Source organism: Ursus maritimus, unplaced genomic scaffold, assembly GCF_017311325.1.
Source record: "Ursus maritimus isolate PB19 unplaced genomic scaffold, ASM1731132v1 scaffold_35, whole genome shotgun sequence".
Lineage (NCBI taxonomy): Eukaryota > Metazoa > Chordata > Mammalia > Carnivora > Ursidae > Ursus > Ursus maritimus.
Genome location: NW_024426119.1, coordinates 18044204 through 18071792, shown reverse-complemented (window position 1 = coordinate 18071792; position 27589 = coordinate 18044204). Strand labels below are relative to the sequence as shown.

The 27589-nt window shown below is 34.6% G+C and overlaps 1 protein-coding gene and 1 pseudogene across 1 annotated transcript in view; both read right to left on the bottom strand.

Moving 5' to 3' along the window:
• Positions 1-27589, bottom strand: part of RFX7 (regulatory factor X7) — a 130283-nt gene that overhangs the window by 72752 nt on the left and 29942 nt on the right. Inside the window, exon 2 of the mRNA XM_008706007.2 lies at positions 5697-5730. Coding sequence (XP_008704229.1) covers positions 5697-5730 — 34 coding nt within the window. The remainder of the gene's footprint in view (positions 1-5696; positions 5731-27589) is intronic.
• LOC103676823 lies at positions 12416-13672 on the bottom strand (annotated as a pseudogene).

The window sequence follows — 27589 nt, the reverse complement described above, 5'->3', positions numbered from 1 at the left end:
AACAGAAATAGCATAATAATAAAAGAACCAATTAAAAAAGAAAACATAATAATCCTACATATTTATGCTCCTAATAATATTTTTAATACATGAAGCAAAATCTGACAGGGTCAGAGAGAAAAAAAATTAATAATCACAAGAGAGACATTTTAGCATCCCTCTCTGTAACTGAAATGAGGAGGGGGGGATAAACATGTCTTGAAAAACAATAACCAAGTGGACCTAATTTTTGGATAAAGAACATTCCATCCAATGACAGTTAAATATACATTCTTTTCAAGTATATATGAAACATTCACAAAAATACACAATAAACAATTTTTTAAAAAAGATTTTATTTATTTGGTGGGGGAGGTGGGCAGTGGGAGAGGGAGAAGCAGACTCACCATTGAGCAGGGAGGCTGACATGGGGCTCAATCCCCTGATATTATGATCTGAGTCAAAGGCAGATACTTAACCAACTGAGCCACCCAGGCACCCCCACAAAAAACAAGTTTTGATAAATACTCAACTATCTGGAAATTGATCAAGATATATCTAAGTGTTCCATGGGTACAAGAATAAATCAGAATGGAAATAGAAAAGAAAATTAATTGAATGATAATGAAAACACTACATAAAAATTTATGGAATGCAGCTAAACCAGTGCTTAGAGGACAGTTTATAGCATTAAAAATGCTTATCACTGGAAAGAAAAAAAGATTTCAAGTTTCCATATTAAGGAGCTAGAAAAATAAGAATAAATTAAAACCAAGGTAAGCAGAGGGAAAGAAATAATACTTACTAGAAGAGAAACAAAATGGAAAACTGATAAACAAGAGAGAAAAATCAATGAAGCCAAAACTCAATTCATATGAAAAGATCAATAAAATGACTAAACCTCTAGCTAAACTGATCAAGGAAAAAGAAGATACAAAGGGCCCTTATCAGAAATCAGAGATAACTGCTACAGATTCTAGAGACAGTAAAGGATAATAAGGAAATATTATGAGCAATGTTACACCAACAAATTCAGTAATATAATAGAAATGAACAAATTCCTTCAAAGACTAAAGTAGTAAAACTGTATCAAGAAGAAACAGAATAGCCCTGTAATAATGAAAGAAACTAAGTTTGTAACTAAAACCTTTCCCAGTTTTACTGGTAAAATCTATGAAACACTTAATTTTAAATAAATTCCTTCAGAAAATAGAGAAGAGCACTTCCAAACTCATTATATGAAATCAACATCACTCAGATACCAAAAACAGAAAAATATTTTACAAGAAAAGCACATTCAAAGCCCTAACTACACAGACAATAGCAAATCCAATGTAACAGTATATAAAAGTATCATGCAACACATAAAGTATAAAGCATCATGTAGAGTTGATCACAGAAATGCAAGGATTGTTTTCACTTGGGAAAATCAATCGGTGTAATTCACCACGTTAATAGAATAAAGAAGTATCATGTGACTATTTCGATGAGTACAGAAAAATCATTTGATAAAATACAACATGTATTTGATAAAAACCTCTAAGAAAACGGGAAAGGAAGGGAACATTCTCAGTTTGAAAAGAGCATCCATGAAAAAGGTATTTGTTAACATCATATTATAAATGAATGATTTTCGTCTGAGATTGGGAACAAGGAAAGGGAATCCACTCTCACCATTTCTATTCAATATTGTCTTGGAGGTTCTAGCAGTGCAACAATGATGAGTAAAATAAATAGATGTTTAAAATGAAACGGAAACAAATTTTTCTTTATTTATGGACAATCTGATTGAGTATCAGGTAGAAAATCCAAAGGACTCTACATATAGGCTTCTAGATATAATATGTAAATTTAATATATTTGCAGACTGCAAGGTCAATACAAGTATTAGCAATAAAACATTGTATAACATTCATGATAGTATCCAAAGTATTAAAATATTTAGGACTAATTTAAGCAAAATATATATAAAACATACACACAGAAAACTACAAAACACTGCTGAGAAAAATTATGAAAGACTCAACGAATATGGAGATATACCATGCTCATGGATTAAAAGATTTGTCATTAAGATATCAACTAACCCCAAATTGATCTATAAATCACTGTAATCCCAATAAAAAATCCCAGTAGACTTAGTTTTTTTTTTAAATAGAAATTTACAAATTTATTCTAAAATCTGTATGGAAATGCTAAAATTAATTTGAACCATTATATGACCTGATATCAAGACTTTCTGCAAAGCTACTGTAAACAAGACAGTGTGGTGATGTCATAAGGAGAGATACAGCAATTGATGGGAAAAAAGAGGATAGAAAAAGACACACACGTAAGGAGTGGGAAAGGGTGTGCTTTTCAGTAAATGGTCCTGGGACAACTGGATTATCCAATCACGTGGTAAAAGATAAACACTCCAGTTCACATTAGACAAAACACAAATTTAAATCAAAATGGTTAACAGACCTAACAGAAAAAGCTAAAATCATAAAATTTTTACAAGAAAACACACGATAAAATCTTTTTGAGAAGGTTAAGGTATCTAGAAAAGTTGAAAGAAATAGGTCAGCAAATCTTCCCATCGAAATAACTATACAATGGTATAAAATGGCCAAAAAGAACTATTTTAGCACTTTGGAAACTAGTGGTAAATGGCATGTTAAGAAATGTTTGGTCATTAAAAACTGAACTTTAGGTATTAACTGTTGAATGTCTGTGTCATTGCCTGGGGCTGCTCCCATGACCTATTCCCACATGGTTTGGACAGTAGTACTGCCAGGATGAGGCTGCTTTTGTTTAAATACATGGGAAAACATGATGACAATGAATCAAATATAGAGAATCTTAATAAAGACAGAGAAACTAGAACACAGAAAGATAACCAGAGAAAAAAACGAACAAAGCTTCAGAGACTGGAGGGATAACATTAATCATTTCAACATATATGTAATGGAAACTTTGGAAGGAGAGGGGAATCCAAGGGACAGAAAAAATTTGAAGAAATAGTGGCTAAAAACTTCCCCAATCAGAATAATCTACACATGTGAGCTCAGAAAATCCCAAGTAGCATAAACACAAAGTGATCCATACTCTCACATATAATAGTCAAAGTGTTGAAAGCAAGAGTAAGTGGGTGAGCAAACAAGCAAATGAATGAATTTCAACAAATCTTGATATCAGCTAGAGAAAACCAACTCATTATACACATGAAAACATGATAAATCAGAAACAATGAAGGCTAAGGGCAACAAAATGACATACTCAGATGAAAGGAAAAAACCTCTTGATCAAAAATTCTATTTCCAGCAAAACTATCCTTCAAATCAGAAGGCAAATAAAGACATTCACAGATAAATGAAGACCAAGAAAATTCATTATAAGCAAACCTGCTTTACAAGAAATACCAAAAGAAATCTTTTAGACCAAAAAGGAATTATCCTTGATTCCTCTTTGTTTCTCTCTGCACATTCAATGCACCAGAAAGCAAGGCCTATTAGCTTTATATCCAAAATAAACCTGAATCCATTTATTTTTTTCCATCTTCCACTGCCATCATGTAAGCAAGAGCCCTGAATTTTCATTTGGACTTCTGCATACCCTAAATGGTTTTCCTGCTTACACTCACCCCCCTACCCCAAGACCAGCCCATTTCCCAACAACCAGGGTGTTTAAAAACAACTGGATCATAGTATTCTACTTAAAACCTTTTAACTGGCTCTCTGTACACTTAGAACGAGATCCATACTATTTGCCATGGCTAAATAAACCCTACAAAAATTTCTCCCTACCTGAACTTTTCTCCTATCATTCTCTCCCTCTTCTATAAGTTCCAGGACACTGTGTTCTTTGTATTCTGTAAATATCCCCAACTCAACCCTGCTTCTGAATCTTTATACGTACTCTTCCCTCTGCCTAGTATGTGTCACAGGCAAATCATCACACAAGGCTGGGTTCTTATTACTTAAGTCTCCCTTCAAATGCCACTGTCTCAAAGAAGCTTTTCCTAATCACCCAACCTACCCACCATCACTTGCCTGCTTTGACCTTTCAAAAATTTTATAATAGCATTTACCACTACCTGAAGTTATAATGCTCATTTATTTGACAATTCATCTAATATGTACCTTACTCAATAAATTGTAAGGTTCATGGGGATAGAAATCTTACTATCTTGTTCATCAAATACACATAACTTTAGACCTTATGCTAAAATATAAACAATTCTGAACTAAAAAGATTTAAAAGACTTTTTCCCTATTTAATATTTAATAAATGTCCTATCTTAAAAATTATACTAGTCTTCTGCCTCAAAATCTCAGGTATTGAAAAGAAAGCAATATGCAGTAACTACTAAGTGATAAACAACGAGACTCTTGAGAATTGGGACATCTAGAAATTCTCTGGAGATTGGAGTCAAAGTCACCCCTCCATCCCCAATTACTACCTTCCCAGGTCTTAACAGCACTCCTGAATATATTTTAACAACACACTGAATTTCTTGAAGGCAAGAGAATATGTCCTTTTTATTCTGTATCACTTATATCTACATTGGCAGACAGAAGGTGTTCAATAATTATTTTTCAGAAATAAATGAAACAGCATGTTTCTTTGTAAAAGGAAGGTAACAAGATTACCTAATTCAGAGGATTATTTTGAGTCCAATAAAGAAAAAAAGAAAGAAGGGTAAGTGAAAGAAAAAGGGAAAAACATCCCCACAAAATCCTTATTCTGAACTATTACGTTAGAAAAGCACAGGACAATTGATCAAATTAACACTTCTATGAACTAATCCTATTTATTCACATACCTAGAAGCTAATAATATCATAACAGCAATAATTTCATAAGCTAATAACATATTACATACTATTTCAGCACCAGACACTAAAGATCCTCCCTCCCCCACAAAAAAGTTAGCTTATAAGGAAGACCCAAACCTGAATAAAAAAGTTCTGATGTCACAAACAACTAGAGAGAAGACTAAGAACACTTTGCGGAATCCAACAGTGCAGAATCACTAAATGTTCTAGAGCCTAGGGAGTACTCCATTAGTAGAGATTTCATGAAAGATGTCATTACTACTCCAGTAGCCCCAGTAGCCTCATGCTTCTACCCTCACATGTTCAAGAGAAGAGCTAAGGAGCTACAAATACAATCTAAATTTAAACTATTATTGTGGTTTTAACTCCTGAAGGCCAGCAAACCAAACATGAAAAATACACCAACAAAAACTAATCCATGAAGCATTTTAAAAAGCTCGCATTTAAATACATTTTTAAGAGTTCTATTAAGTACAACATAAATTAGAACTGTTATTGTGGCTTTAATTCCTAAATTCTAGCAACCTAAATATGAAAAATATGCTATCAACAAAACTAACCCATTGAACATCTTAAATCTTTTTTTTAAACAAATTCTTACAGAGTTCTTAGAACAGAAAAATAAACAACTTTATTAAATGCATAAGAGATCTTTAGGAAAGGCCAGTATGTTTCAAAAACATGCAATAACCTCAGACTATGATTTCATTGTTGATGAGATAGAGGAAAGTACCTAGACAGCTTATAGCTAGTTCACCCCTATGGTTGTAATTCAATATCAAATTTTTTTCTCTAAAATTGAGATATTTAAAATAAATATTTACTCAAGAATAATATACTTTATATAGTGGTAAAAGCCTTATTACAAAAGAACTTTAAGATTAGTTATTTTACTTACCAAAATGCAGTCCACTTTAGATTGTACAGTTTTGCTAAAAGAAAAAGAAAGTTAGGTTAATAAAAATGATAAATTTATTAAATATTTGAAATAGTAAAATTCCCTTTTAAGATTAAGATCATACCCTAAAACTGCATTTTTCACAAAGCAAAACAAACATCTATTTCCCATTCACTGTACTAAATTTAGTCCTAAAGCATGATCAGAACATCTGAGTTCACTGCTACAGTCAATGTTACACTGTATCATTTTAACAGATGTTTCGAATAAACAATTAAGTTTTTAGAGATATATAAAAATGCAGATATGTATTATTATACAAAGAAACAGGACACAGATTTTATAATGAATACAATTTTTACTGTATGCCTGCCACTCTGGAAAATGATTTGTTTAGCATTTAAAAGCCATAATGGTGTAATATTATCTGTGGCTCTAAAAGACTTGCTATAAAGTAGATTCTCTTCTCTTCTCCCTCCTTCTCACTCACATATGTACATGTGTGCAAAACACCCACACAGGCGAGGGAAAGGAAACCCTAGACATAAAAGGAATAATAAAGATTAACTGATATGGTAATGAATTGGAAGGGGAGAATACATTTAGAAATAAATAACCCCAAAAAGTCACTATATATCAATTTACTGAATAAGTGAATTACTGAATAAGTGAACTATTAATAAGTAATACAAATGAAGCCAGTATAAAATAATTTAACTGTCATCTGGATTTTGTTATAACACAATGAAGTATAAATGCAACAAAATCATGTAGAAATTCAGAGACAGTTTATATCTTAAAAGATGCTATGAGCCATATTGTCTTTTGTAAAAGGTTCTAGAGCCAAATAAATGTAAAAAAATTGGCGAGTTGCCTCTGTATATAGCTATACAGTTAATCTATAAAGTAAAAAAAATCAACATTTAAAACTCATTTGTATTGATTACAATCAATAACCTCAAAACTTTTCATTTGTATGTAGATTTCAAATTTCACTTTTTAAAGAACAAAGTATAACTGGATTAAGTTCAACTGCAAAGATCAGAATGACTATAAAGAACAAGAAAAGCAAATGATACCTCCACTTAAGAGGAAATGAAATCCCCTTCCCACAATCCCACAGAAGACTTTTAAGACGTTTTAAAATCTTTTGGGATTGTTTGTATAGCTTATAACTCATTAGCAGCTAAAGTGTGCTATTTTTTTCTCTTCTTAATAACTCCCAGTTTCCCTGAGATAAGAGAGTATTGTACTGATTAAGAATCACTCCTAAAAAGCAATGCATCAAGAATCCAACCACTGTTCACCACCTTCTTCTAAACCCCTACCATTTCCTGTCTAGAGTGTTATAGTAACCTAACTGGTCTTCCTGTTTCTATCCTTAAGAACCTCCCCCAACCACCTCTGTGGACTATTCTCAATAAAGTGGCCAAAGTGATTCTTTGTCCAAACATAGTTCTTCTCTGACTTTCCCATTTAAAATATTCTGCATCACTCTATCCTTCTTGCTCTGTTTCGCTTTTAATTATTCTACTTACCCCCATTTTATATATTTTTTAAAGATTTTACTTATTTATTTAAGAAAGAGAGCAAGAGAGGAGAGAATGAGTGGGGAGAGGGGCAGAGGGAGAAGCAGACTCCTTGTTGAGCAGGGAGCCCAATGCAGGACTTGATCCCAGGACCCTGGGATCATGACCTGAGCCAAAGGCAGACACTTAACCAACTGAGCCACCAGGTACCCATTTTATATTTTTATTAATTTATTTGTTTACTGGATATCTTCCTTGACTAGAATTTAAACTCCATGAAAACAGGCTTTGTCTATTTTGCTCACTGCTGTTATTATCATCTCGCACATGTTAGGTATTCAATAAAATCTGTTAAATGAATATATGACAAAAACACATTCAGCCCCCCATATGAATAAAACTCTTTGGAAAGACTGGGACCACATTTTAAAAAAGTGTTTTTAGAGAAAATAGTATAAAATTGAAAATGTGATTATTTTCTAAACCATAGCTCTAAATACACTCCTTTTCTATCAGAAACCTGCTCTGTGGAATACCTGAAGATGACTATGTCTTATCACAAACAATTTGGTAAATCTAAAAAGTATGTGTAAAAGGTAGCCTTTGAAAGAATAAACTTAAAAAATAAAATGCAAGTGCTTCTAAGCTAGATACGAACTTTGGCAATCACTTGATCTAACCTTTTGATTATTTTTAATTCATACTTAACACAACTATAATAGATGGATATAGATTAAGTTGAACTCCCTTTCGTTCTTCCGTCTAGTCTCGTACCATATCTCACTACCTTCTGAAAGATAACTATCGTTAATTTGATGTGTAAGCTTCCCAGTAGATGTACAAGCCTATAAGCAACATATACTGCTATTCCAAGAAGCTTTTAAATGTTTATGTAAATACCCTTACATTATATATATTCTGCAATTGTCTTTTGTCATTCAACATTATCTTTGAGATCTACACTTTGATGAAGTTCATTTTAATGCTGAAAAGTATTCCACTGGGTGAATATATCAAATTTATTCATCTATTTCTTTACTGAAAGCCAATTTAATACTTCCCAGGTTTTCTTACAAACAATGCTGCAATAAATTTTGTACATGTCTCCTGGTGTACACATGTGAAAATCTCTCAGTTATAAATTCAAAAGTTAACTTTCAGGGGCTCATGGATGTATCTTGTCAACTGTATATTACCAAATTCTTCTCCCAAGCAGTTTATATCCACTTACACTTCCATCAGCACTATACGATACTCTCTATTTTCCTATTACTTTGTACAAATATTTGCCATTTATACATGATATATAATACACATATTAAACACTATCTTAATGGATATAAATTTTTTGAATTTGTAATTTTTTCTAATTGCTAGCAATACTTTTCACCTGCTTAACTGGCCATATAGATTTTCTCCTCTGTAAACCACTGATTCATACTCTCTGTCCATTTTTAAGTGGAGTTGACTATTTCTTATTAAGTTGTAGCAGTTCTTTATATACTACGGACACAAATCCTGTTACATATACTTAACTTTGTTAATTATATATTTTAACGATATCTTACTAAAGTTTAAATTTTTGATTTAGTCAAATTTATTAATTTTTCCTTTATGATTTGTGTTTTTTATCTTAAGACACCCTATCTAGCTGAAGTTTTAAGGACATATTTCATTCTAACATTTTTGAAGTTAGCTTTTTCAAGTTTGATCTTTATTTGAACTAGAATTTATTCTTATGTATGGTATGGTGTAATACATATTTCTTTCTGGTAGGCCAATTGCTCCCTATTTTATTATGCCAAGTTTTCATGTATGCTTGAATCCATTTTCGGTTTTTCTGTTTTATTATTAATCTATGTGTCTCTCTCTGAGCCACCACTCTAAATTTACCAGTGCTTTAAAAATTAGGTCTAGTTATTTGAGTACATGCCCTTCCTTGACCATTTTCAGAACAGTCTTGATAATTCTCAGGCCTTATATAGTCCAGGTGGGTTTTCTGCTTTTTACAATTTCACAAAATTCCTGCTAAGATTTATACTGAATAGTACTGATGTTTAGATTGAAGTTGGGGAAGTGATTCATAATTTGATTTATTTTTGTCTGTCTTTAAAAATGTCCTATAATTTTCTGTATCTTTTTAAAACTATGTTTTCTAATTGGTTCTTGCTAACGTACGTGCTGATGTTCACAAAAACCACTAGTTTTTATGCTGACTTTATATCCAGCAACCTTCCTGAACTTATTAGTTCTAATAGTATATAGATTTTCTTGTAGATAACGATTTCACTTACAATTAAAATATTTTTCTTCCTTTTCTGTCTTTATGCCTCTTTTTCTCCTCCTTTCTTATCTAATTACTTTGGCTAAAATCTCTAGTCTAAGGATGAAAAATTGCGGTCACAGCAGACATCCTGTTCTGTTTCCAATTTTTCTTTCAAAGTTTTAATATGATGTATTATAATATTCCATTTAGTGGGCACTGTATAATTTCCTACAATATTCCTGAATATTCAATGTTTTTATTGACTCGATCACAATAAAATAATGCTTCAATATCCTGATGTCCTGCTTCAGATAATGACATAGTAACTTCCCACATATAACAATGATACATTGTGGACAAAATATAAAAACAGCATCAAAGTTAAAGAGAGTGACCAAAAGCAGGTAGCAACTAGAGGGAAACATCCTTAGAAGAAGGGAACTGCACTGGGTAGGATTTGTAGTTATAAGGCTATTGTCAGAGGGTACTTATCCACCCACGCAACAATGATCACTGAAGAATAAAGCACAAATCTGCTGTCTTGCCAGCTGAGGAGGCAGAGGAGGACAACGTCTGGGATTGCCAGAGCCACTATAACATGAAAGATGAAATCCCAGAAAGGAAGGTGCCACAAAATTTCTTTGTGAACTATGCCCAAATGTCTGGATAACCTTCCTCTGGGAAAGACTCCAAGGTTTCCAGAAAAAAGAAACAGTTGGAAAAAGTGGGAAGATCTGAGTTGAGTCTCCTTGCTGCTGCCTATTATAGGAATAATAATGTTGGAGTTTGAATCCAGGTATGTTACAGTCTACCAGGACAAAAAAAAATCCCAAAACAGAAAACCCCACAACACTCAGAGAAAAATAACAGAATCTAAAGCCTACAACAACATATCACCCACAATGCCCATTACACAAGCAAAATTTACCAGAAAGAAGAAACAGGAAAAAGAGACCCAGAGTCAAGATCAAAAAGCAGCACATAGAAACCAAATCCTGAATGATCAATATGTCAGAATTAGCAGACCAGGATTTCTAAGCAAGTAATATGAATATGTCTAAGTATTTAAAGGAAAATATGGTCATAAGAAATGTATCCATGGCAGGGGAGAACCTCAGCTGAGAACTGGTACTTATGAAAAAGAACCAAATGGAAATTCTAAAACGGAAAAGTACAATGTCTAAAATGAAAAATTCATTGGATTACCTTAACAGGAGATCAGATACAGCAGAAAAAGGGTCACTAAACTGGAAAATAAATCAATACATCTTATTGAATCTAAAGGAGAAAGAAAAAGATTTTCAACATAATAAGCAGAGCTTCAAAGATCTGTAGTACAACATCAAGTGGTCTAACTATGTACAGTGGGAGAGGAGAGAGAACGAGACAGAAAAGTATCTGATAAATGACCAAAAATTTCCCCAAATTGTGTGAAAAACACAAACTTACATACCTAAGCTCGTTAAATTCCAAGCAGGATTATTATGAAGAAACCACACATGGGCACATCACAGTCACAGAGATGAAAACACAAAGATGAAAAGCAAATTTTGAGGGCAACTGGAGTAAAGTTAATATCATATGCAGTAAAAAAGTGAATGACAGCTGACTTCTATGCAGTCAATTGATTTGCAACAGAAATACTAAAGCAATTCAAGTGATAAAAGAAAAACTTTTCAACAAAGGCTGATGAAATAACTGGATATATCTATAAGCAAATGAACATAACTCATTCTACAGCTAATTTTGAGTTAGATCTTAAAATTAACTATAAAAATTAAAACTATAAAATGCCTACAAGAAATCACAGACTATTATGACCTGAAAATATACAAAGATGTCTTGGGATGCAATAACCATTAAAAAAATGATTCCATCAAAATGAAAATCGACTGTATTCATCAAAAGACATCAATTAAGAAAACAAGCCACCAAACAAAAACAATATTTGCAAAACATATACCTAAGAAAAGACTGATGCTCACAATATGTAATAAATTCCTACAACTCAACAGCAAAGTCAGTTAATAAATAAGGCAGTTCACACACAAAAAGGAATACAAATGCCCAATAAACAAATGAAAAGATGTTCAACATCATTAATCATCAAGGAAATGCAAATCAAAATCAAAACGATATATTATTATATACTCACTAGGATGGCTAAAATTAAAAACAGAAAACACCAAGTTTGGAGCAACTGTAACTGTCATACATTTCTGTTGGAAATGTAAAAGGTAAAACCACTTCGGAAAAAATTAGTTAAATACAGACCTATCTTTTATTGTGGCAATTCTACTCCTAGGTATTTATTTAAAAGAAATGAAACTGTGTATCCATAAAACAGGCTTGAACAATAATGTTCATAGAATCTTTAGTCATAATAGCCCCAAACTGAAAACAATCCAAATGGCAGTCAATGTAAGGATGGATAAAAACGTGGTATATTCATAGTACTCAGCAATTTAAAAAACTTATGATACCTAGAAACACATGAATGAATCTAGCAGGTATTAGAGTGAGCCAAAGACACCACCCAGAAAAGTTCACACTGTACAGTTCCATTTACATGAAGTTCTAGCATAGATAAAATTAATCTATGGCAAAAGAAAAATAAGAAAAAGTGTACATCTTGGGTTGAGGACTGGGGCTGACTTAGAAGGACCACTTTTGAACTCTATAATATATTGCCCTATTTCCCCTTTTCAGGAAAGAAGAACTCTGTCCCTCAGCTGCTAGTAGTGCTTCCAGCAGAAAGACTTCAGTTGTCAGCCCACTCTGGGGATTGTCTATGCTGAAGAAAACTTCACTCCCCAAGGTCCTAGCTCCTTCCCAGGACAGCCCATACCCAGAGGCTGATCAACATGGGGGTATAAAGGCCCAGCTCCTTGTTACAACTTGGGACAACTCTGATGGGTCATTCCAGCTTCAGAACTCTCTAGCTCTGCACCTTAACTTTCCCTCTGCTTTCTTCCATTCTTTCCACAGATGTGACTCTCAAGAGCATTCCCTAGTGAAATAGTTCTTAAAATATAATTCTTGGACTAGCATCATCTGGGACTAGTTAGAAATGCAAACTTGTAGAGCCCACCCCACACCTACTGAATCAGAAAGCAGAAGCCCCAAGCACCTGCAATGAGCTCTTTAGCTTTTTGTGCCTCACTCTTAAACATACTCAGATAAGATAACAGAGCAATATATCCGGGAGACGAGTAAAAGAAGAGATAGGAGGTACTTATTCCTCTTGGCTTTCTTTCTGAGAGGCAATGAGTTAGTGGTTGGGGAACCTCTTAGCAAATCCTGTAAGACCTTTTTGAACTCATTAAACTATAAGCCTCTAAGACTTTGATCAAAAATTAAAATTAAGTATATAAAAATTTAAATTAAAAAAATTGTGAACTTATCAAACAAGAAATGGCATCATCTATGGATATATTTGGAATTAACTTATAATTACTTTTTTCACCATTACTCTGACTACTTAAGTTTAAGAAAATTTTTCAGCAGCAGGAAAAATATACATAAAAATACATTAACTGGGGTGTCTGGGTGAATCAAAGTTTTCTATACTTATTCTTTCTTCTTCAGCTTTCTGCTCTTGTTCCTTCCAAGCCTGCTCTTCAGCAATTCTTAAAGGTTTTCTAGTTCCTCAAGAAGGGCTGCAGTATCATCATTACTCTCCTCTTCAAAATCTTCATCTTCTTCCTCCCTGAGAGACTCACCTGCATCAAGGTTGGCAGAAGGAATCTGGTCTAACCAAGGCTTCTTTGACACTGAAGATGTGCTATGTTCTCATGTCAGATGACTTCTTCTCTCTTGCTGTAGCTCTCTCTCTCCCTTCCAGCTCCATCCTGAAATAGTGATTCCAAACTTCTTCTGCCTCCTGAATACTTCATCTATATTTTATCTGTGTGAGGTCTCTACTCGAATATTGCTTTAAGAGGTGGCTCAAATCACCTTCTCTTTTTCCTCCCCCATCTCTCACAGATTCAAAAGTTGGTCTAGCTGCTGTTGTCATTTTTCTGGTTGGCCGAGGTCTGATGCAGCAGCCTCCAGAAACCATATAGACACCATTATGACTCTTCCCCAAAATGCTTTAAAAATAGTCATTGTTCAGAGTTCTTGCCTGATCTTAAGAACCCTTGGGGATCTGCTTTAAAAGTAATTTAGCTTGTAGACCAATGTTTCTTGATGGGACACTGGTTTTTACCGGCATCTTCCTTTACTGTATAGTTTGTCCTATGCTTTATAGAATGTTTGGTATTACTGGATTCTTTTTTTTTTTTTTAAGATTTTATTTATTTATTCGACAGAGATAGAGACAGCCAGTGAGAGAGGGAACACAAGCAGGGGGAGTGGGAGAGGAAGAAGCAGACTCATAGCGGAGGAGCCTGATGTGGGGCTCGATCCCATAACGCCAGGATCACGCCCTGAGCCGAAGGCAGACGCTTAACTGTTGTGCCACCCAGGCGCCCCTGGTATTACAGGATTCTACCCACTAAATGTCAGTAGACAACCAAAACTGCTCCACGTATTATCGTATGTCCCTAGGTGAGAGCTACTACTCTGGAGTGTAGAGAACAAAGTCATTCATATGCTGTGTGTTGTTGACTCACATATAAGAAGTTCCCTAATATTCTCAATTCAATGCTCTACAAATGAGTTATTTCAAAAGTTGAAACTTTGTTAGGTATGAAAAGTGAACTTTTTTTTTAAAAACACAAGATATCATAAACATTTGCTAATTTTATTAAAAAACTCATTTTCCTGTTCAGAAAATTAAAACTAATTTTTTTTTTAAGATGTATCTGTTTTACAGAGTGAGAGAGAGCGAGTGCATGCATGTGCGTGTGCAAGTGAGGGAGGAGCAGGGGGAGAGAGAATCCTGAAGCAGACTCCCTGCTGAGCACAGAGCCCAGTGTGTCAATCCCAGGACTCTGAGATCATGACCTGAGCAGAAATCAAGAGTCGGACACTTAACTGACTAAGCCACCCAGGAACCCCAAAACTAATTTCAACTAGAAGAACTAACTCTATTACCAGATAACTTTTACCTACTATTTAATTATTAATATTATTAAAATTAAGCTTCCAACTTCTTAGTGACATTACTGCATTCATTTAGTATTTGTTCTATTATTTTTTGAGATTACCAAGTTGCAAGTATAGTGTAAAGTTATAAAGAATAATATAACACATGTTCCTGTCAGTGACTTTGAACTAATCTGAACATTTTCTCCCTTTTTTCCCTTAAGGAAGAAAACTTCATGAATACAACTGAAGCCCCTCTGGGCTCTTTCCCAATTTCATTTCACCATTCCTTTGTTGGTGACCACTATCTAGAACTTGTTACCATTCTTATGAATGTTTATAGTTTTACTACAGATATTTGTACAGTAGTCCCCTCTTTACCTGTGGTTTTGCTTTCCACAGTTTCAGTTACCCAAAGTCAATCATAGTCCAGAAGGAGGTTGTCTTCCTTCTGATGTATACTGTAGAATCAGAAGGTCAACAGTAGCCTAGCTCTACATCATGTCGGCTACATCATTCACTGCACCTCATCTCATCATGTAAGCATTTTATCACCCTCACATCACCACAGGAAGGGTGGGTACAGTCAGATATTTAGAGAGAACATATTCACCTAAATTTTATTATAGTATATTGTTATAATTGTTCTATTTTATTAGTTTGTTGTTAATCTCTTACTATACCTAATTTATGTATTAAACTTTATCATAGGTACACATGTGTGTATGTATATGTGTGTATGTGTATATATATGAAAAAACATAGGTACTATCCATGGTTTCAGGTATCCACTTGGGTCCCTGTTGGATAAGGGGGAGAACAAATGTATGTCACTAAACAATATGAAGCAGTTTTGTTTACATTATAAACATGCAGTTATGATGCATGTATTATTCTACCTTTTCCCCCCTTTTACTTACTAGGCTTTAGAAAAAGTGTATCTATTTTTATTCACTCTTGTTTATCTGTTTTAACTGTTACTAGTATTATGGGTTGAATTACGTATCAATCCTCAGTACCCCACAATGTGAACTTACTTGGGGACAGGGTCTTTATAGAAGCAATCAACTTAAAATAAATCAATCAGTCATGCGGGTGGGCTCTAACCAAATACCACAGCTGTTCTAATAAAATGAGAAAATGCAGATACAGAGACACACAAGGAAGGAAGATGATGTGAAGAGACATAAGGAGAAGGCCATCTGCGAACCAAGGAAAGCAACCTGGAAGATCCTTCCCTCATACCCCTCAGAAGGAATCAACCCTGCCAACACCTTGATCTTGGACTTCTGGCCTCCAGATCTGTGAGAAAATAAATTCCTGTTGTTTCAGCTACCTACTCTGTGGTACTGTGTTACAGCAGCCCTAGAAAACTAATACACATAGTGTCCCGTTGTCTGAACATACCATTTTTCATTTATACATTCTTCTACTGAAAGACACCTATGGTGTTTCCAGCTCTGTACCGTAACACACAATGTTGCAACAAACATTTGGTATACAGATCTTGCTATGCGCAGTGCAACACTTCTTCTCAGACACATACACAAAAACACATACACAAACCTTGCAGGGGAATTCTGGTATGTTAATCTTCAACTAATTATTGCTAAATTGCCCTTCAAAGTATACTTCATCAGCTGTGTATGAGAATAATTTCTTTACCCACTCCAAAATCTGGTAATGACAGACTCTGGCCAATGTAATGTGTGTGAAATTATTTTACTATTTTGATATGCATTACTCTATTAATGAGGTTTAACATCCTTTCATGTTTATTGACCACTAAGCTTTCTTATATGTATTGCCTACTCATATCCTTTACCCATTTTTCTACTTTGTTGTTTACTATTATTATTCTTATAATAATGAGTCCTCTTTATACTTTAATACTAATCCTTTGCCAATTATTTGAATTATAAATATTTTCCCTCCATCTGCAGCTTGTTTTTCTCTTTATGGTGTTTTACAGAAAGATTTTATTTTAATGTATTCAAATTTATTAGTATTTTCCTTCATGAAAAGTGCTTTCGGTGACTTGTTTTAAAAACTTTTTCCTTATCATGAGGTCACAAAGAGATTTATTTTCAGGGTGCCTGGATGGCTCACTTGGTTAAGCATCTGACTCTTGATCTTAGCTCAGGTCTTGATCTCAGGGTCGTGGGTTCAAGCCTAGTGTCAGACTCCATGCTTGGAGTGGAGACTACTTTAAAAAAAAAAAAGAGGGAGAGATTTATTTTCTTATAAATGTTTGCTTTTCACCTTTGGTGTTTGAGTTTCCTTGGATTCTGTGTGTGATATATGTATTTTTTTCATATAGATAACTAAAGGTCCAGTGGTCCACCCTTTCCTTGTAGTCAAGGCTGCTGTCTTATGTGTTTCCTAAGTCTAGCACTTTTCCTGGTACACATTAGGCAGTGCGTGCTCAATTAAATGATGGATGGAGAGAGAAGGGAGAAAAAGAAAGGTGAAGCAGGGATAGGAGTGTGGGAAAAAGTATTCAGATCATGGTTCTTGATGCATACTTAAGTATCAGAATCATACAAGTCAAAGGGTATTAAAAACAGACTCAGAGGGTGGGCTGCAGGAAAATGGGCTTTCCAGAACTCTGGAACGCTGGAGGCAAAGATATTGATCATGTAACTGGGTACCACTCTGCTTTCTCTCTCCCACGATGAGAATATGGCCTTGCTGGTGCTGAATTAGTTTAAAATCCAGAAAACTGTGATGCTTTATAACTATCACTTGATTATTATGTTAAGTCTCTGCAGAATTTTAATGAAAGCCTAGGTATGAAAGGCAAAGATATACCATATATTTGATACAGCAACTCTAGCTGAATTTTTCCTAAAGGTAAGGTAGCTGTATGCACATAAGAAACCCCAGAGAGATCGAAAAAGCTGTTTAAAGATATGCTGCATTTACTATTACTCAGAATAGTCATTTGACGTCAGTATCCTTAACTACATACTCCAGGAACATACAACAGGTGGGTAGACAGTCTCTTCCCAATAATCCCTAACCTTAAGGTCAAATGGAGGGGTGAGAGAGGGCATAATAGAAATAAGGGAAAAGAAGAATGGGACCTACAATGACTTCTGCTTCAGTGACCCTCAACAGAAAAATAGCTCCCTAGAGCACAGTTATGATATCTAGCACAGTATAGCTGCGGAAATACATTCCATAAGAGTAAAAGGGGGCTTAGCCTCTTGATGAATGTACACAAAGCCACCTACGAAGTATTATTCCCAAATATTAAACCATATCTATGTATTGAACCATATTTACATCTAACTACCAACACACAGGAAGTAGAGATGAGAAATATACTAAAAAGCAGCATGGGAATGAAGTCAGCAAAACCCAGACTGTGGGAAACTCCAGAGGACAAATGATACGGTTTCTTCAACAGAAAAAAAAAACTACAAGAAAAATTTTAAAAGAAGACCTATAGATTAAGAGACAATCAGGGGCGCCTGGGTGGCTAAGTCGTTAAGCGTCTGCCTTTGGCTCAGGGCGTGATCCCAGCGTTCTGGGATTGAGCCCCATGTCAGGCTCATCCTCTGGGAGCCTGCTTCTTCCTCTCCCACTCCCCCTGCTTGTGTTCCCCCTCTCACTGGCTGTCTCTCTGTCAGATAAATGAATAAAATCTTAAAAAAAAAAAAAAAGATTAAGAGACAATCAACCAACAGCAATATAAGGATAACAATTAAAACAAATTACAAAGGAAAAAAATGAGACATGAAAATGAGGAGGAATTGTATGCGTGCAGATATTAAGGAAAGACTATTATTTTTCTTGGTAGATTAATCATACAGTTGTATTTATTTGCAGATGATATGTCCACGATGTTCTTCAAAATAATCAACAGAGATTTTATATATATACATACACAGACACATACACACACATATTTAGCTATGAGACTAGTTGTTGAAGCTGAACAATAAGGACACGGAAGTTCACTGCATTTTCTTTCTGTATACAATTGAAATTTTTCAAAATAAAAAGTTTTAAATAAGGGCAGGGCTTAGCAGCTCCTTTCCAAAAGAAAAGCACATCATCAACCATGCAGGTCCTACAACTAACGGACTCGTTTAAGACCTAAAAATCTTCTGATGTTGATTTAAACTACGAAAGACTTACACACTCATAAAACTACATGAATCACATGAATAAATAAATATTTATTTATATATTTATATATAATATATATATAATATAATATATATATTATATAATATATATAATATATAAAAAAATAAAACTACATGAATCACAGATTCATCCACTATATCCAGTGCCTACTGAGTTAGTTTACAATGTTTCCTAAACAGCCATTCAGTGATACAGAGTATGTTACTAGTATTTGAAAGTTTAGACTATGATTCATTTTGGTAAAGTTATTTTCCTTGTTTTGCTATTCTCCACATATAAATATCTTTTATTATATGATTGCTGCTTATCCCAAATGCTGAATTTTACTTTTAAAATTTGCTCTAAAAGGACTGAAAAATCTGTACTTTGGGGAGGCAGGGTACTGAACAAATTGTGCGATTTTCATTAGTCTCAATCTATGTATTTCCCCATTTTTTTTAACATGCAGATTTTCAGATTTATAATAGAAATTCAAAGTAATCAAATGATAGGAAGGCATTTGTTCACGTAATACACTTTCTAAAAGTTAAAAGGAACCACTCAAATAAATTTATCCAGTAAGAAACACCTCAGTATATGTAGCAGGGAAAAAAACATGGTTTATGAAAGAAAGAATTCCCATTCTGCCACTAATAGCTGTATGCCCTTTACTGAGATGAACTCTTTTTTTCTTGAAGTATATAGGACACCTCCTCTAAAGTTTTTTGTGAAGATGTTTATCTTGTTTAAAGATGATCTATATAAAAGTCATACTGCATAACACACAGACAACAGATTTTTATTTTTTTTTAAGATTTCATTTGAGAGAGAATGAGAGAGAGAGAGCATGGGGGGGGGGGAGGGTCAGAGGGAGAAGCAGGCTCCCTGCTGAGCAAGAAGCCCAACTGGGGACTGGATCCTGGTACTCCAGGATCATGACCTGAGCCAGAGGCAGGCGCTTAACCGACTGAGCCACCCACGCGCCCCAGGTAACAGATTCTTAATAAGTATTAAATGAAAGTAAATCTAGTCTAACCCTTTCATTTACAGTAAGAAAATGGAGAATCAAAAGGTTAAATGACTTGTGCAAGGTCACACACTGACTTTTATTTGGCCACATTATCTAGTAAAAATGCTCCTATTATACCAAATAATCATGCCTCTATTCTACACTGGGATTTTAATTAAGAACAACTGTGTCCCAGTCTCATCATTTTGGAACTTCCTTCTCCAAAAAACATGAAGTATTGCCAGTCAGTGAGCTGAATGAAGGTTTTGGCTAGCTCCCAAGTCATACACTTTTTGCTGGGCTTCAATGCCCTCTAGCGCTGATCTGCAGAGGCAGCCTCTGGTTCCAAATACAGGCAAATTTACCTGGTCTATAGACCACATAACAATGCATGAAAATAATGAAATGAAACATGAGGCAGTGAGATCCATCTATAGGGATGACTCTGTTTTCTTTGGAAGAGGAAATTTTGAAGAGGTTTTACTTTCTTTTCAAAGTTTCAAAAAGGTTTTTGCACTTTTTGTTCTTGTTTGAATTTGTGTAATAAACACATAAAACTTTAAAAAACAAACTAAAAAACGAGGCAGGACAGAATCATGTGGGCAGCCCAGTGAGAATTACTCTTCTTCTCTTACTGTATAGCTTCAAACAAAGAGTGACACAGCCATGCAGCTTAGTATCTTCTTATGTTACATTATGAGAAAGCTAGGTCAGAAATAAGGCAGATTGTTAAAATAAAAAATATGTGGGGATAAAAGTAAGTGCCCTCATTTTCTTTGGATGCACCTTACGTGTCACCAATAGGTAACGTGTGTAAGTCTTTTTATTTTATTATTTTCTTTTGAGAGAGAGAGCGAGCAAGCATGGGGGTGTGAGGAGAGGCAGAGGGAGCGGGAGAGAGAATCTTAAGCAGGCTCCATGCCCACTGTGGAGCCCAACGTGGGTCTCAATCCCATGATCTTGAGATCACGACCTGAGCAGAAATCAAGAGTCAGATGCTTAACTGACTGAGCCACCCAGGCGACCTTGTGTGTACGTCTTTTTAAACTGAACAGCATTAAGTCAACCTATTATTTCCAGGTGCTTATTAGATTCTTAACTGAGATCCTAAAACAAGGAAACCATAGTGGGAATGGCTGTAGAAGACCAAAGTTAAAATGAGATTTCCTCTAAGATGGCAGACTCAGGCAGTGATGCTCGGTAAGCAGATCAGAAATTATATTATTGTCTTGTATCAACTGCTACAAGGACATTTCTTAAAATTGTAGTTCAATGACTCTTGCGTATACTGCCTTCACTCTTGAGACACAACTTACTCTTTTCTAGATTTTATTAGGGTAGCGAAGGGTTCAGTATTCCAATCTCTGTTCCAAAAAATGTAGCCACCATGTTCAATGTCCTTGTCCTCCATTTAACCCCAAGAATCACAGAACTTTTTGTCATCATGAAAAGGCAAAAAACATGAAAACTAATTTGACAGTTGTTACTAAAATTCTCTCCCCAAAAGTACTAAAAGAACCAAAAGTGGAGAGCCTGATCTAAAAATGCTGCTCATTTATATGAAGCAGAAGGCTATCTACGGAGATCAAAGAATACTCAATTTTCAAATGAACGTTTAGAGAGGAAGATACCAAGACAGATACATTTTAAAGGTAGAATAGTTATCAATGGAAATAGGCAAGATAAATGATTAATGATACAGTTAGAAAGATTTAGATTTTCTACCTTTCTCTCTGTGCCTAAAGCACAATTCCACGTAGTAGGTCTGGTAGTGATCTCTTAGGATACTTCAAAGAGACTTATGAAATGAAGGATCATGACATCTTAGGCCAAAAGTTTCCAAAACAAAAATGAATTCTTTCCTGGGCCAGAAAGCTTTATAAAAACTTAAATAATGAGTTTCAGTCTCTGAGACCTGTCAGCTCATGGGGAATATGTCTGTCCAAAAGAAATATAATACAGGCCACATAAGTAATCTTAAATTATCTAGTAGTCACATTAAGTGGTAAAAAAAAAGATGAAATTAATTTTAATATTTTATTAATACATCAAAATATTACCCTCACAATATCACCACTTCAATATGTAATCAATATAAGAATTACTGAAATATTTTAGATCGTTTTTTCATATTAAGTCTTTACAATCCAGTATGTAGTTAATACTTAACATATTCCATTATGATTTAGCCACATTTCAAGGGCTCAACAGCCACATGTAGCTAGTAACTAGTGTACTGGGCAGTGTAGGTCTATGGCACAGTACATCTCATGGGCTACATTTAAAAGAATATAAGAAAAATTTGATGACTCCTTCAGAAGTGAGCATGCAGAGACAAAACAGGTCATTACTCTTTAATTATAGGGCTTTCTCCTTAAAAAGTATGTATAAAAATGCAAATTTCTTAGACTGCCTTCAATCATGATACATGCAGAATAATTACTTTCTAGATTTTACTAGAGCAGTAATCAGTATCCCAGTATCTGTCCTCCAAAAAAAAAAGAAGTGACTAATTTAATATCCTATTACCCCTTTACTTTAAAACCAAGAATCACAGCCACAGATGATAAAGCATTTATATTTTACAATCAGTAACACAGCATAGGCAGAAGATAGGTGTCAAGTATAAAAGGAGTACAAAAATGTTAGAAGCCAGCCTTATAACCATCTGGAACAGGGAACTGCAGGTAGGTATACACTAGTGACATATTACCAATATTCTAGAGTGTATTTTGTGAGGACTGTTCCTCCCAATATGAATAGGTACCCCATGGAAAAAGTGGCCAATATTCAAGTCAATTTAGGAATTGCTGAATTAAACAATATTAAACATATTCTAGGTTCTTCCATCCCTATAATACCTGACTATTCAAGGATCTTAATATGCCAACAAGTACTGTGTCCATTTGAGAGGGGTTTAAAAAGAGGACTACAGTACATGGCATCTCCCGACTAATTTGGTGAAGAAACGTTATTTTTGTGGGTCTCGAGGAGCAAGTATCCCAAATTGGAAAATGATGATCTAGAAGCACAGGTAAGACTACTCCCACAAACCCAAGGAGAATCAATGGTACCCAGGGTATTGGTGAGGCCTAAGCTGGCTTTGAGGGTCTAGTTCCTAATAATATTCTAATGGAAGCTCTGAGGACTAAATTATCAGGAAAACCTTTTTTGATTTGTTCAGGTAAAAAAGGCAACGATCCATATTATTCTATCTGTAGAGCTATTATACTCATCCCCCATTCCTTCATTCAAGTAATAGTGGCCATGAAATACAAGATTAATTTAATTAAAATCCTACCCCAAAAATCTCATTTTGGTCTTATGTTCCTATAGACCAAAAGAAAATGTATGAAATCAAGTGGAAGTGAGGGTCAAAAACTCATCCAATTCTAAAGCTGCTGCAGTTAAAACTAGACATTCGCTGTTCACAAAGTTTAAAGAAGTAACCAAGCAACCACAAAAATTAATGTACACAGACACATCTAAAATAACCACATTGTCTAGAACTAAAAGGGATCTAAAATACATGTAAGGGTGCCAATTAAGACAATAAAAGCAAAAAGAGAGTTCTTTCCCCTAAGGAGGGGATTTTTCTATGACTTATGGAAGGTGTCACAGGTAAAACAAAGAACACACTCCAAAAAATACTGTGATTTCTCCAAATCCCTAATCTGGATTATATGCTCTCCCTATAGGATCAAAGGAGAGAAAACACTAAATGAACTGAACACTCAGGGTAGAGAGTTTTTTTGTTTTTAATTTTTTTTTTTTACAAGTCTTTATTATTAATTCTGCCCCAAGTCTACTAGGTATTTAAAACATATATGGCCCAGCTTTACTTTTTATTATTATTTAAGTGGTCTTTGACTCTATAATTCTATACAGAAAAGATCTGTCCAATAGCCAGGAGGAAACATTTAATTTTTGCTAAGTCTGGTGGTTATGAAATGGTTGTCATGATTTGCCTTTCTCTGAAAACTGACAAGTCTGAGCATGTTTTAGTGTTTTTTTAAAAAACCATGTATCCTTTTAATGAAATGCATTATAGTTTTTGCTCAAATTTCTGTTTGCTTCTCTTAGCAATCTGTAAGACTTCTTTATATATTTCAAATACTAACCTTTCAGCTTTGTCGCAACTATCTTCCCTTAGTGTGTGACTTATGCTTTCACTTTCATTATGTTGACACAGGATTAACAAAACTTTAGAACTAAATATAAATGCTCAGAAACACTAGAGAATTCTATCAAACATTTAAGAACACCAATTCTACAAAATCTTTTCCAGAAAATAGAAGAGGGAAAACTTCCCAATTCATTTTATGAAGCTGATATTACCATTGTATTGGCAGTAACAGACACAGGAAGAATGGAACACAAGAGCACCTAGAAACAGACTCATTCAAATATGATGAATTGACTTTTGACAAAGATGCAAAACCAACTCAATGGAGGACAAATTTTCAACAAATAGTGCTATGAACGTTCATAAGTTAAAATATAAGATATCATCTCATTGCCATCAGGATGGATTAAAAAAACACAACAAAGTAATAAGTGTTGACAAGGATATGGAGAAATTAGAACTCTATGCCATAACTACTGTAGTCATAATTAGTCTTGGCATTTGAGATTGCAAGTGCTTAACTTTGTCTGATTTTGTGGTTTTATGGAAAACACTGTTTTGGTTAAAATTGCATTGGATCCGTAGAATTACTTGGTAAGACATGAAAGAATTTTTATGGTAGTAGTACATTTCTCCATTTATTTAGGTCTAAATTATTTTTAAATCTCTCGATAAGGTTTTATAGTCTTCTAAAATCTCAACTTAGATTTACAAGAACCTATTTATTTTTGTTATTGTATGTTTTTAAATTGTATATATTATAAATTATTTTAAATTATATATATAGTAAAAATTTTACTGTATATCCAAATGAAAATGACTTTTGCTAGACTATTAATAATTTCATTTTTATGTAGATTGAGTTTTCCACATAGGTTAACCTATGATAATTTGTTTCTTCTAATTATTCCTAACTTTCAATCATTTTTTCCTTTTATTTCTGAATGTGCTAAGACTCTGTACAATATTGGTAAGAGTGATAACAAGCATCTATATGTTGTTTCTAATTTTTAAGAGTGTTTTAAACTACATAAATAAAAGAAAGGACAAGAACCATATGATCCTCTCAATAGATGCAGAAAAAGCATTTGAGAAAGTACAGTATCTTTTCTTGATAAAAACTCATCGCAGTGTAGCAACAAAGGGTACATACCTCCATATCATAAAAGCTATCTATGAAAAACCCACAGCAAATATCATTCTCAATGGGGAAAAACTGAGAGGTATTCCCTCAAGGTCAGGAACACGGCAGGGATATCCACTCTCACCACTGCTGTTAAACAGTACTAGAAGTCCTAGCCTCAGCAATCAGACAACTAAAAGAAATAAAAGGTATCCAAATCCACAAAGAAGTCAAACTCTCACTCTTTGTAGATGACATGATACTCTGTGGAAAACCCAAAAGACTCCATTCCAAAATTGCTATAACTCATACAGGAATTCAGTAAAGTTGCAGGATATAAAATCAATGCACAGAAATCAGTTGTATTTCTATACACTAACAATGAGACAGAAGAAAGAGAAATTAAGGAGTCAATCCCATTTATAATTGCACCCAAAACCATAAGATACCTAGGAGTAAACCTAACCAAGAGGCAAAGGATCTGTACTCAGAAAACTATAGAATGCTCATGAAAGAAACTGAGGAAGACACAAAGAAATGGAAAAATGTTCCATGCTCATGGATTGGAAGAACAAATATTGTTAAAATGTCTATGCTACCTAGAGCAATCTATACATTCAGTGCAATCCCTATCAAAATACCATCAACTTTTTTCACAGAACTGGAACAAATAATCCTAAAATCTGTATGGAACCAGAGAGCCAAAGGAATGTTGAAAAAGAAAACCAAAGCTGGTGGCATCACAATTCTGGACTTCAGGCTTTATTACAAAGCTGTAATCATCAAGACCGTATGGTACTGGCACAAAAAACAGACACAAAGATCAATGCAACCAAATAGAGAACCCAGAAATGGACCCGCAACTTCATGGTCAACTAATTTTTGACAAAGCAGGAAAGAATATCCAATGGAAAAAAAGTCTCTTCAACAAATGGGTGTTGGGAAAGTTGGACAGTCACATGCAGAAGAATGAAACTGGACCATTTCCTTACACCATACACAAAAATGGACTCAAAATGGATGAAAGACCTAAACGTGAGACAGGAATTCATCAAAATCCTTGAGGAGAACATAGGCAGCAACCTCTTGCTAGACACGTCTCCAAAGGCAAGGGAAACAAAGGCAAAAATGAACTACTGGGACTTCATCAAGATAAAAAGCTTCTGCACAGCAAACAGTCAACAAAACCAAAAGACAACCAACAGGATGGGAAAAGATACCTGCAAATGACCTATCAAATAAAGGTCCAGTATCCAAAACATAGAAAGAACTTATCAAACTCAACACCCAAAGAACAAATAATCCAATCAAAAAATGGGAAGAAGACACGAACAGACATTTCTGCAAAGAAGACATATAAATGGCCAACAGACACATGAAAAAGTGTTCAACATCACTCAGCATCAGGGAAATACTAATCAAAACCACAATGAGATACCACCTCACACCAGTCAGAACGGCTAAAATTAACAAATCAGGAAATGACAGATGTTGGCGAGGATGCAGAGAAAGGGGAACCCTCCCACACTGTTGTATTCCTATGTAAGCTGGTGCAGACACTCTGGTAAACAGTATGAAGGTTCCCCAAAAAGTTGAAAATAGAGCTACCTTAGGACCCAGCAACTGCACTACTGGGTATTTACCCCAAAGAGACAAATGTAGTGATCCGAAGGTGCATCTGCAACCCAATGTTTATAGCAGCAATGTCCACAATAGCCAAACTATGGAAAGAGCCCAGATGTCCACTGACAGATGAATGGATAAAGATGCGGCGTGTGTGCAATATGGAATATTACGCAGCCATCAAAAAATGAAATCTTGCCATTTGCAATGACTTGGATGGAACTAGAGGGTATTATGCTAAGTGGCATAGGTCAATCAGAAAAAGACAATTATCATATGATTTCACTCATATGTGGAATTTAAGAAAAAAGGCAGAGGATCATAGGGGAAGAGAGGAAAAAATGAAACAAGATGAAACCAGAGAGGGAGACAAACCATAAGACTCTTAATGCTAGGAAACAAAGTGAGGTTTGCAGAGGGGAGGGGTGGGGGAATGGGGTAACTGGTGTCTGACACTGGAGATGGTGTGTGTTATAATGGGCACTGGGTTTATATAAGACTGATGAATCACAGACCTGTACCCCTGAAACAATACATTATATATTAATTAACTGAATTTAAATGAAAAAAAGGGGGGTATTTTAGATCTTTCTTACTGATCAGTATGTTTTCTGTGGTATCTTTGTAGACATTATTTATCAGTTAAGGAAGTTCTATTCTTAGCTTGCTAGGAGTTTTATCACAAACAGATACTGAATGTTATTATTAAATTAAATTCTTTTCCTACATCAATTCAGATCATCAAATAATTTGTCTTCCTTCATCTGTTATATATGAACAGATTTTCTAATGGACTAACTTTGCACTCTCATACATTTAAGCTGGCTAAGATGTATTCTCCTTTTTTATGCATCTTTGGCTTTGATTTTCTAATTTTTGTTTTGGACTTTACTGTTCCTATGCTTGAGTGGGAGACTAAAATTAAAGGCCATTTTTATATTCTATCTGGTTTAGGTGCTAAGATTATACTAGTCTCACAAAATGGGCAGTAATGTATATCAGCTATTGCTGTGTAATAAATGACCCCAAACTGTAGTGGTTTAAACCAA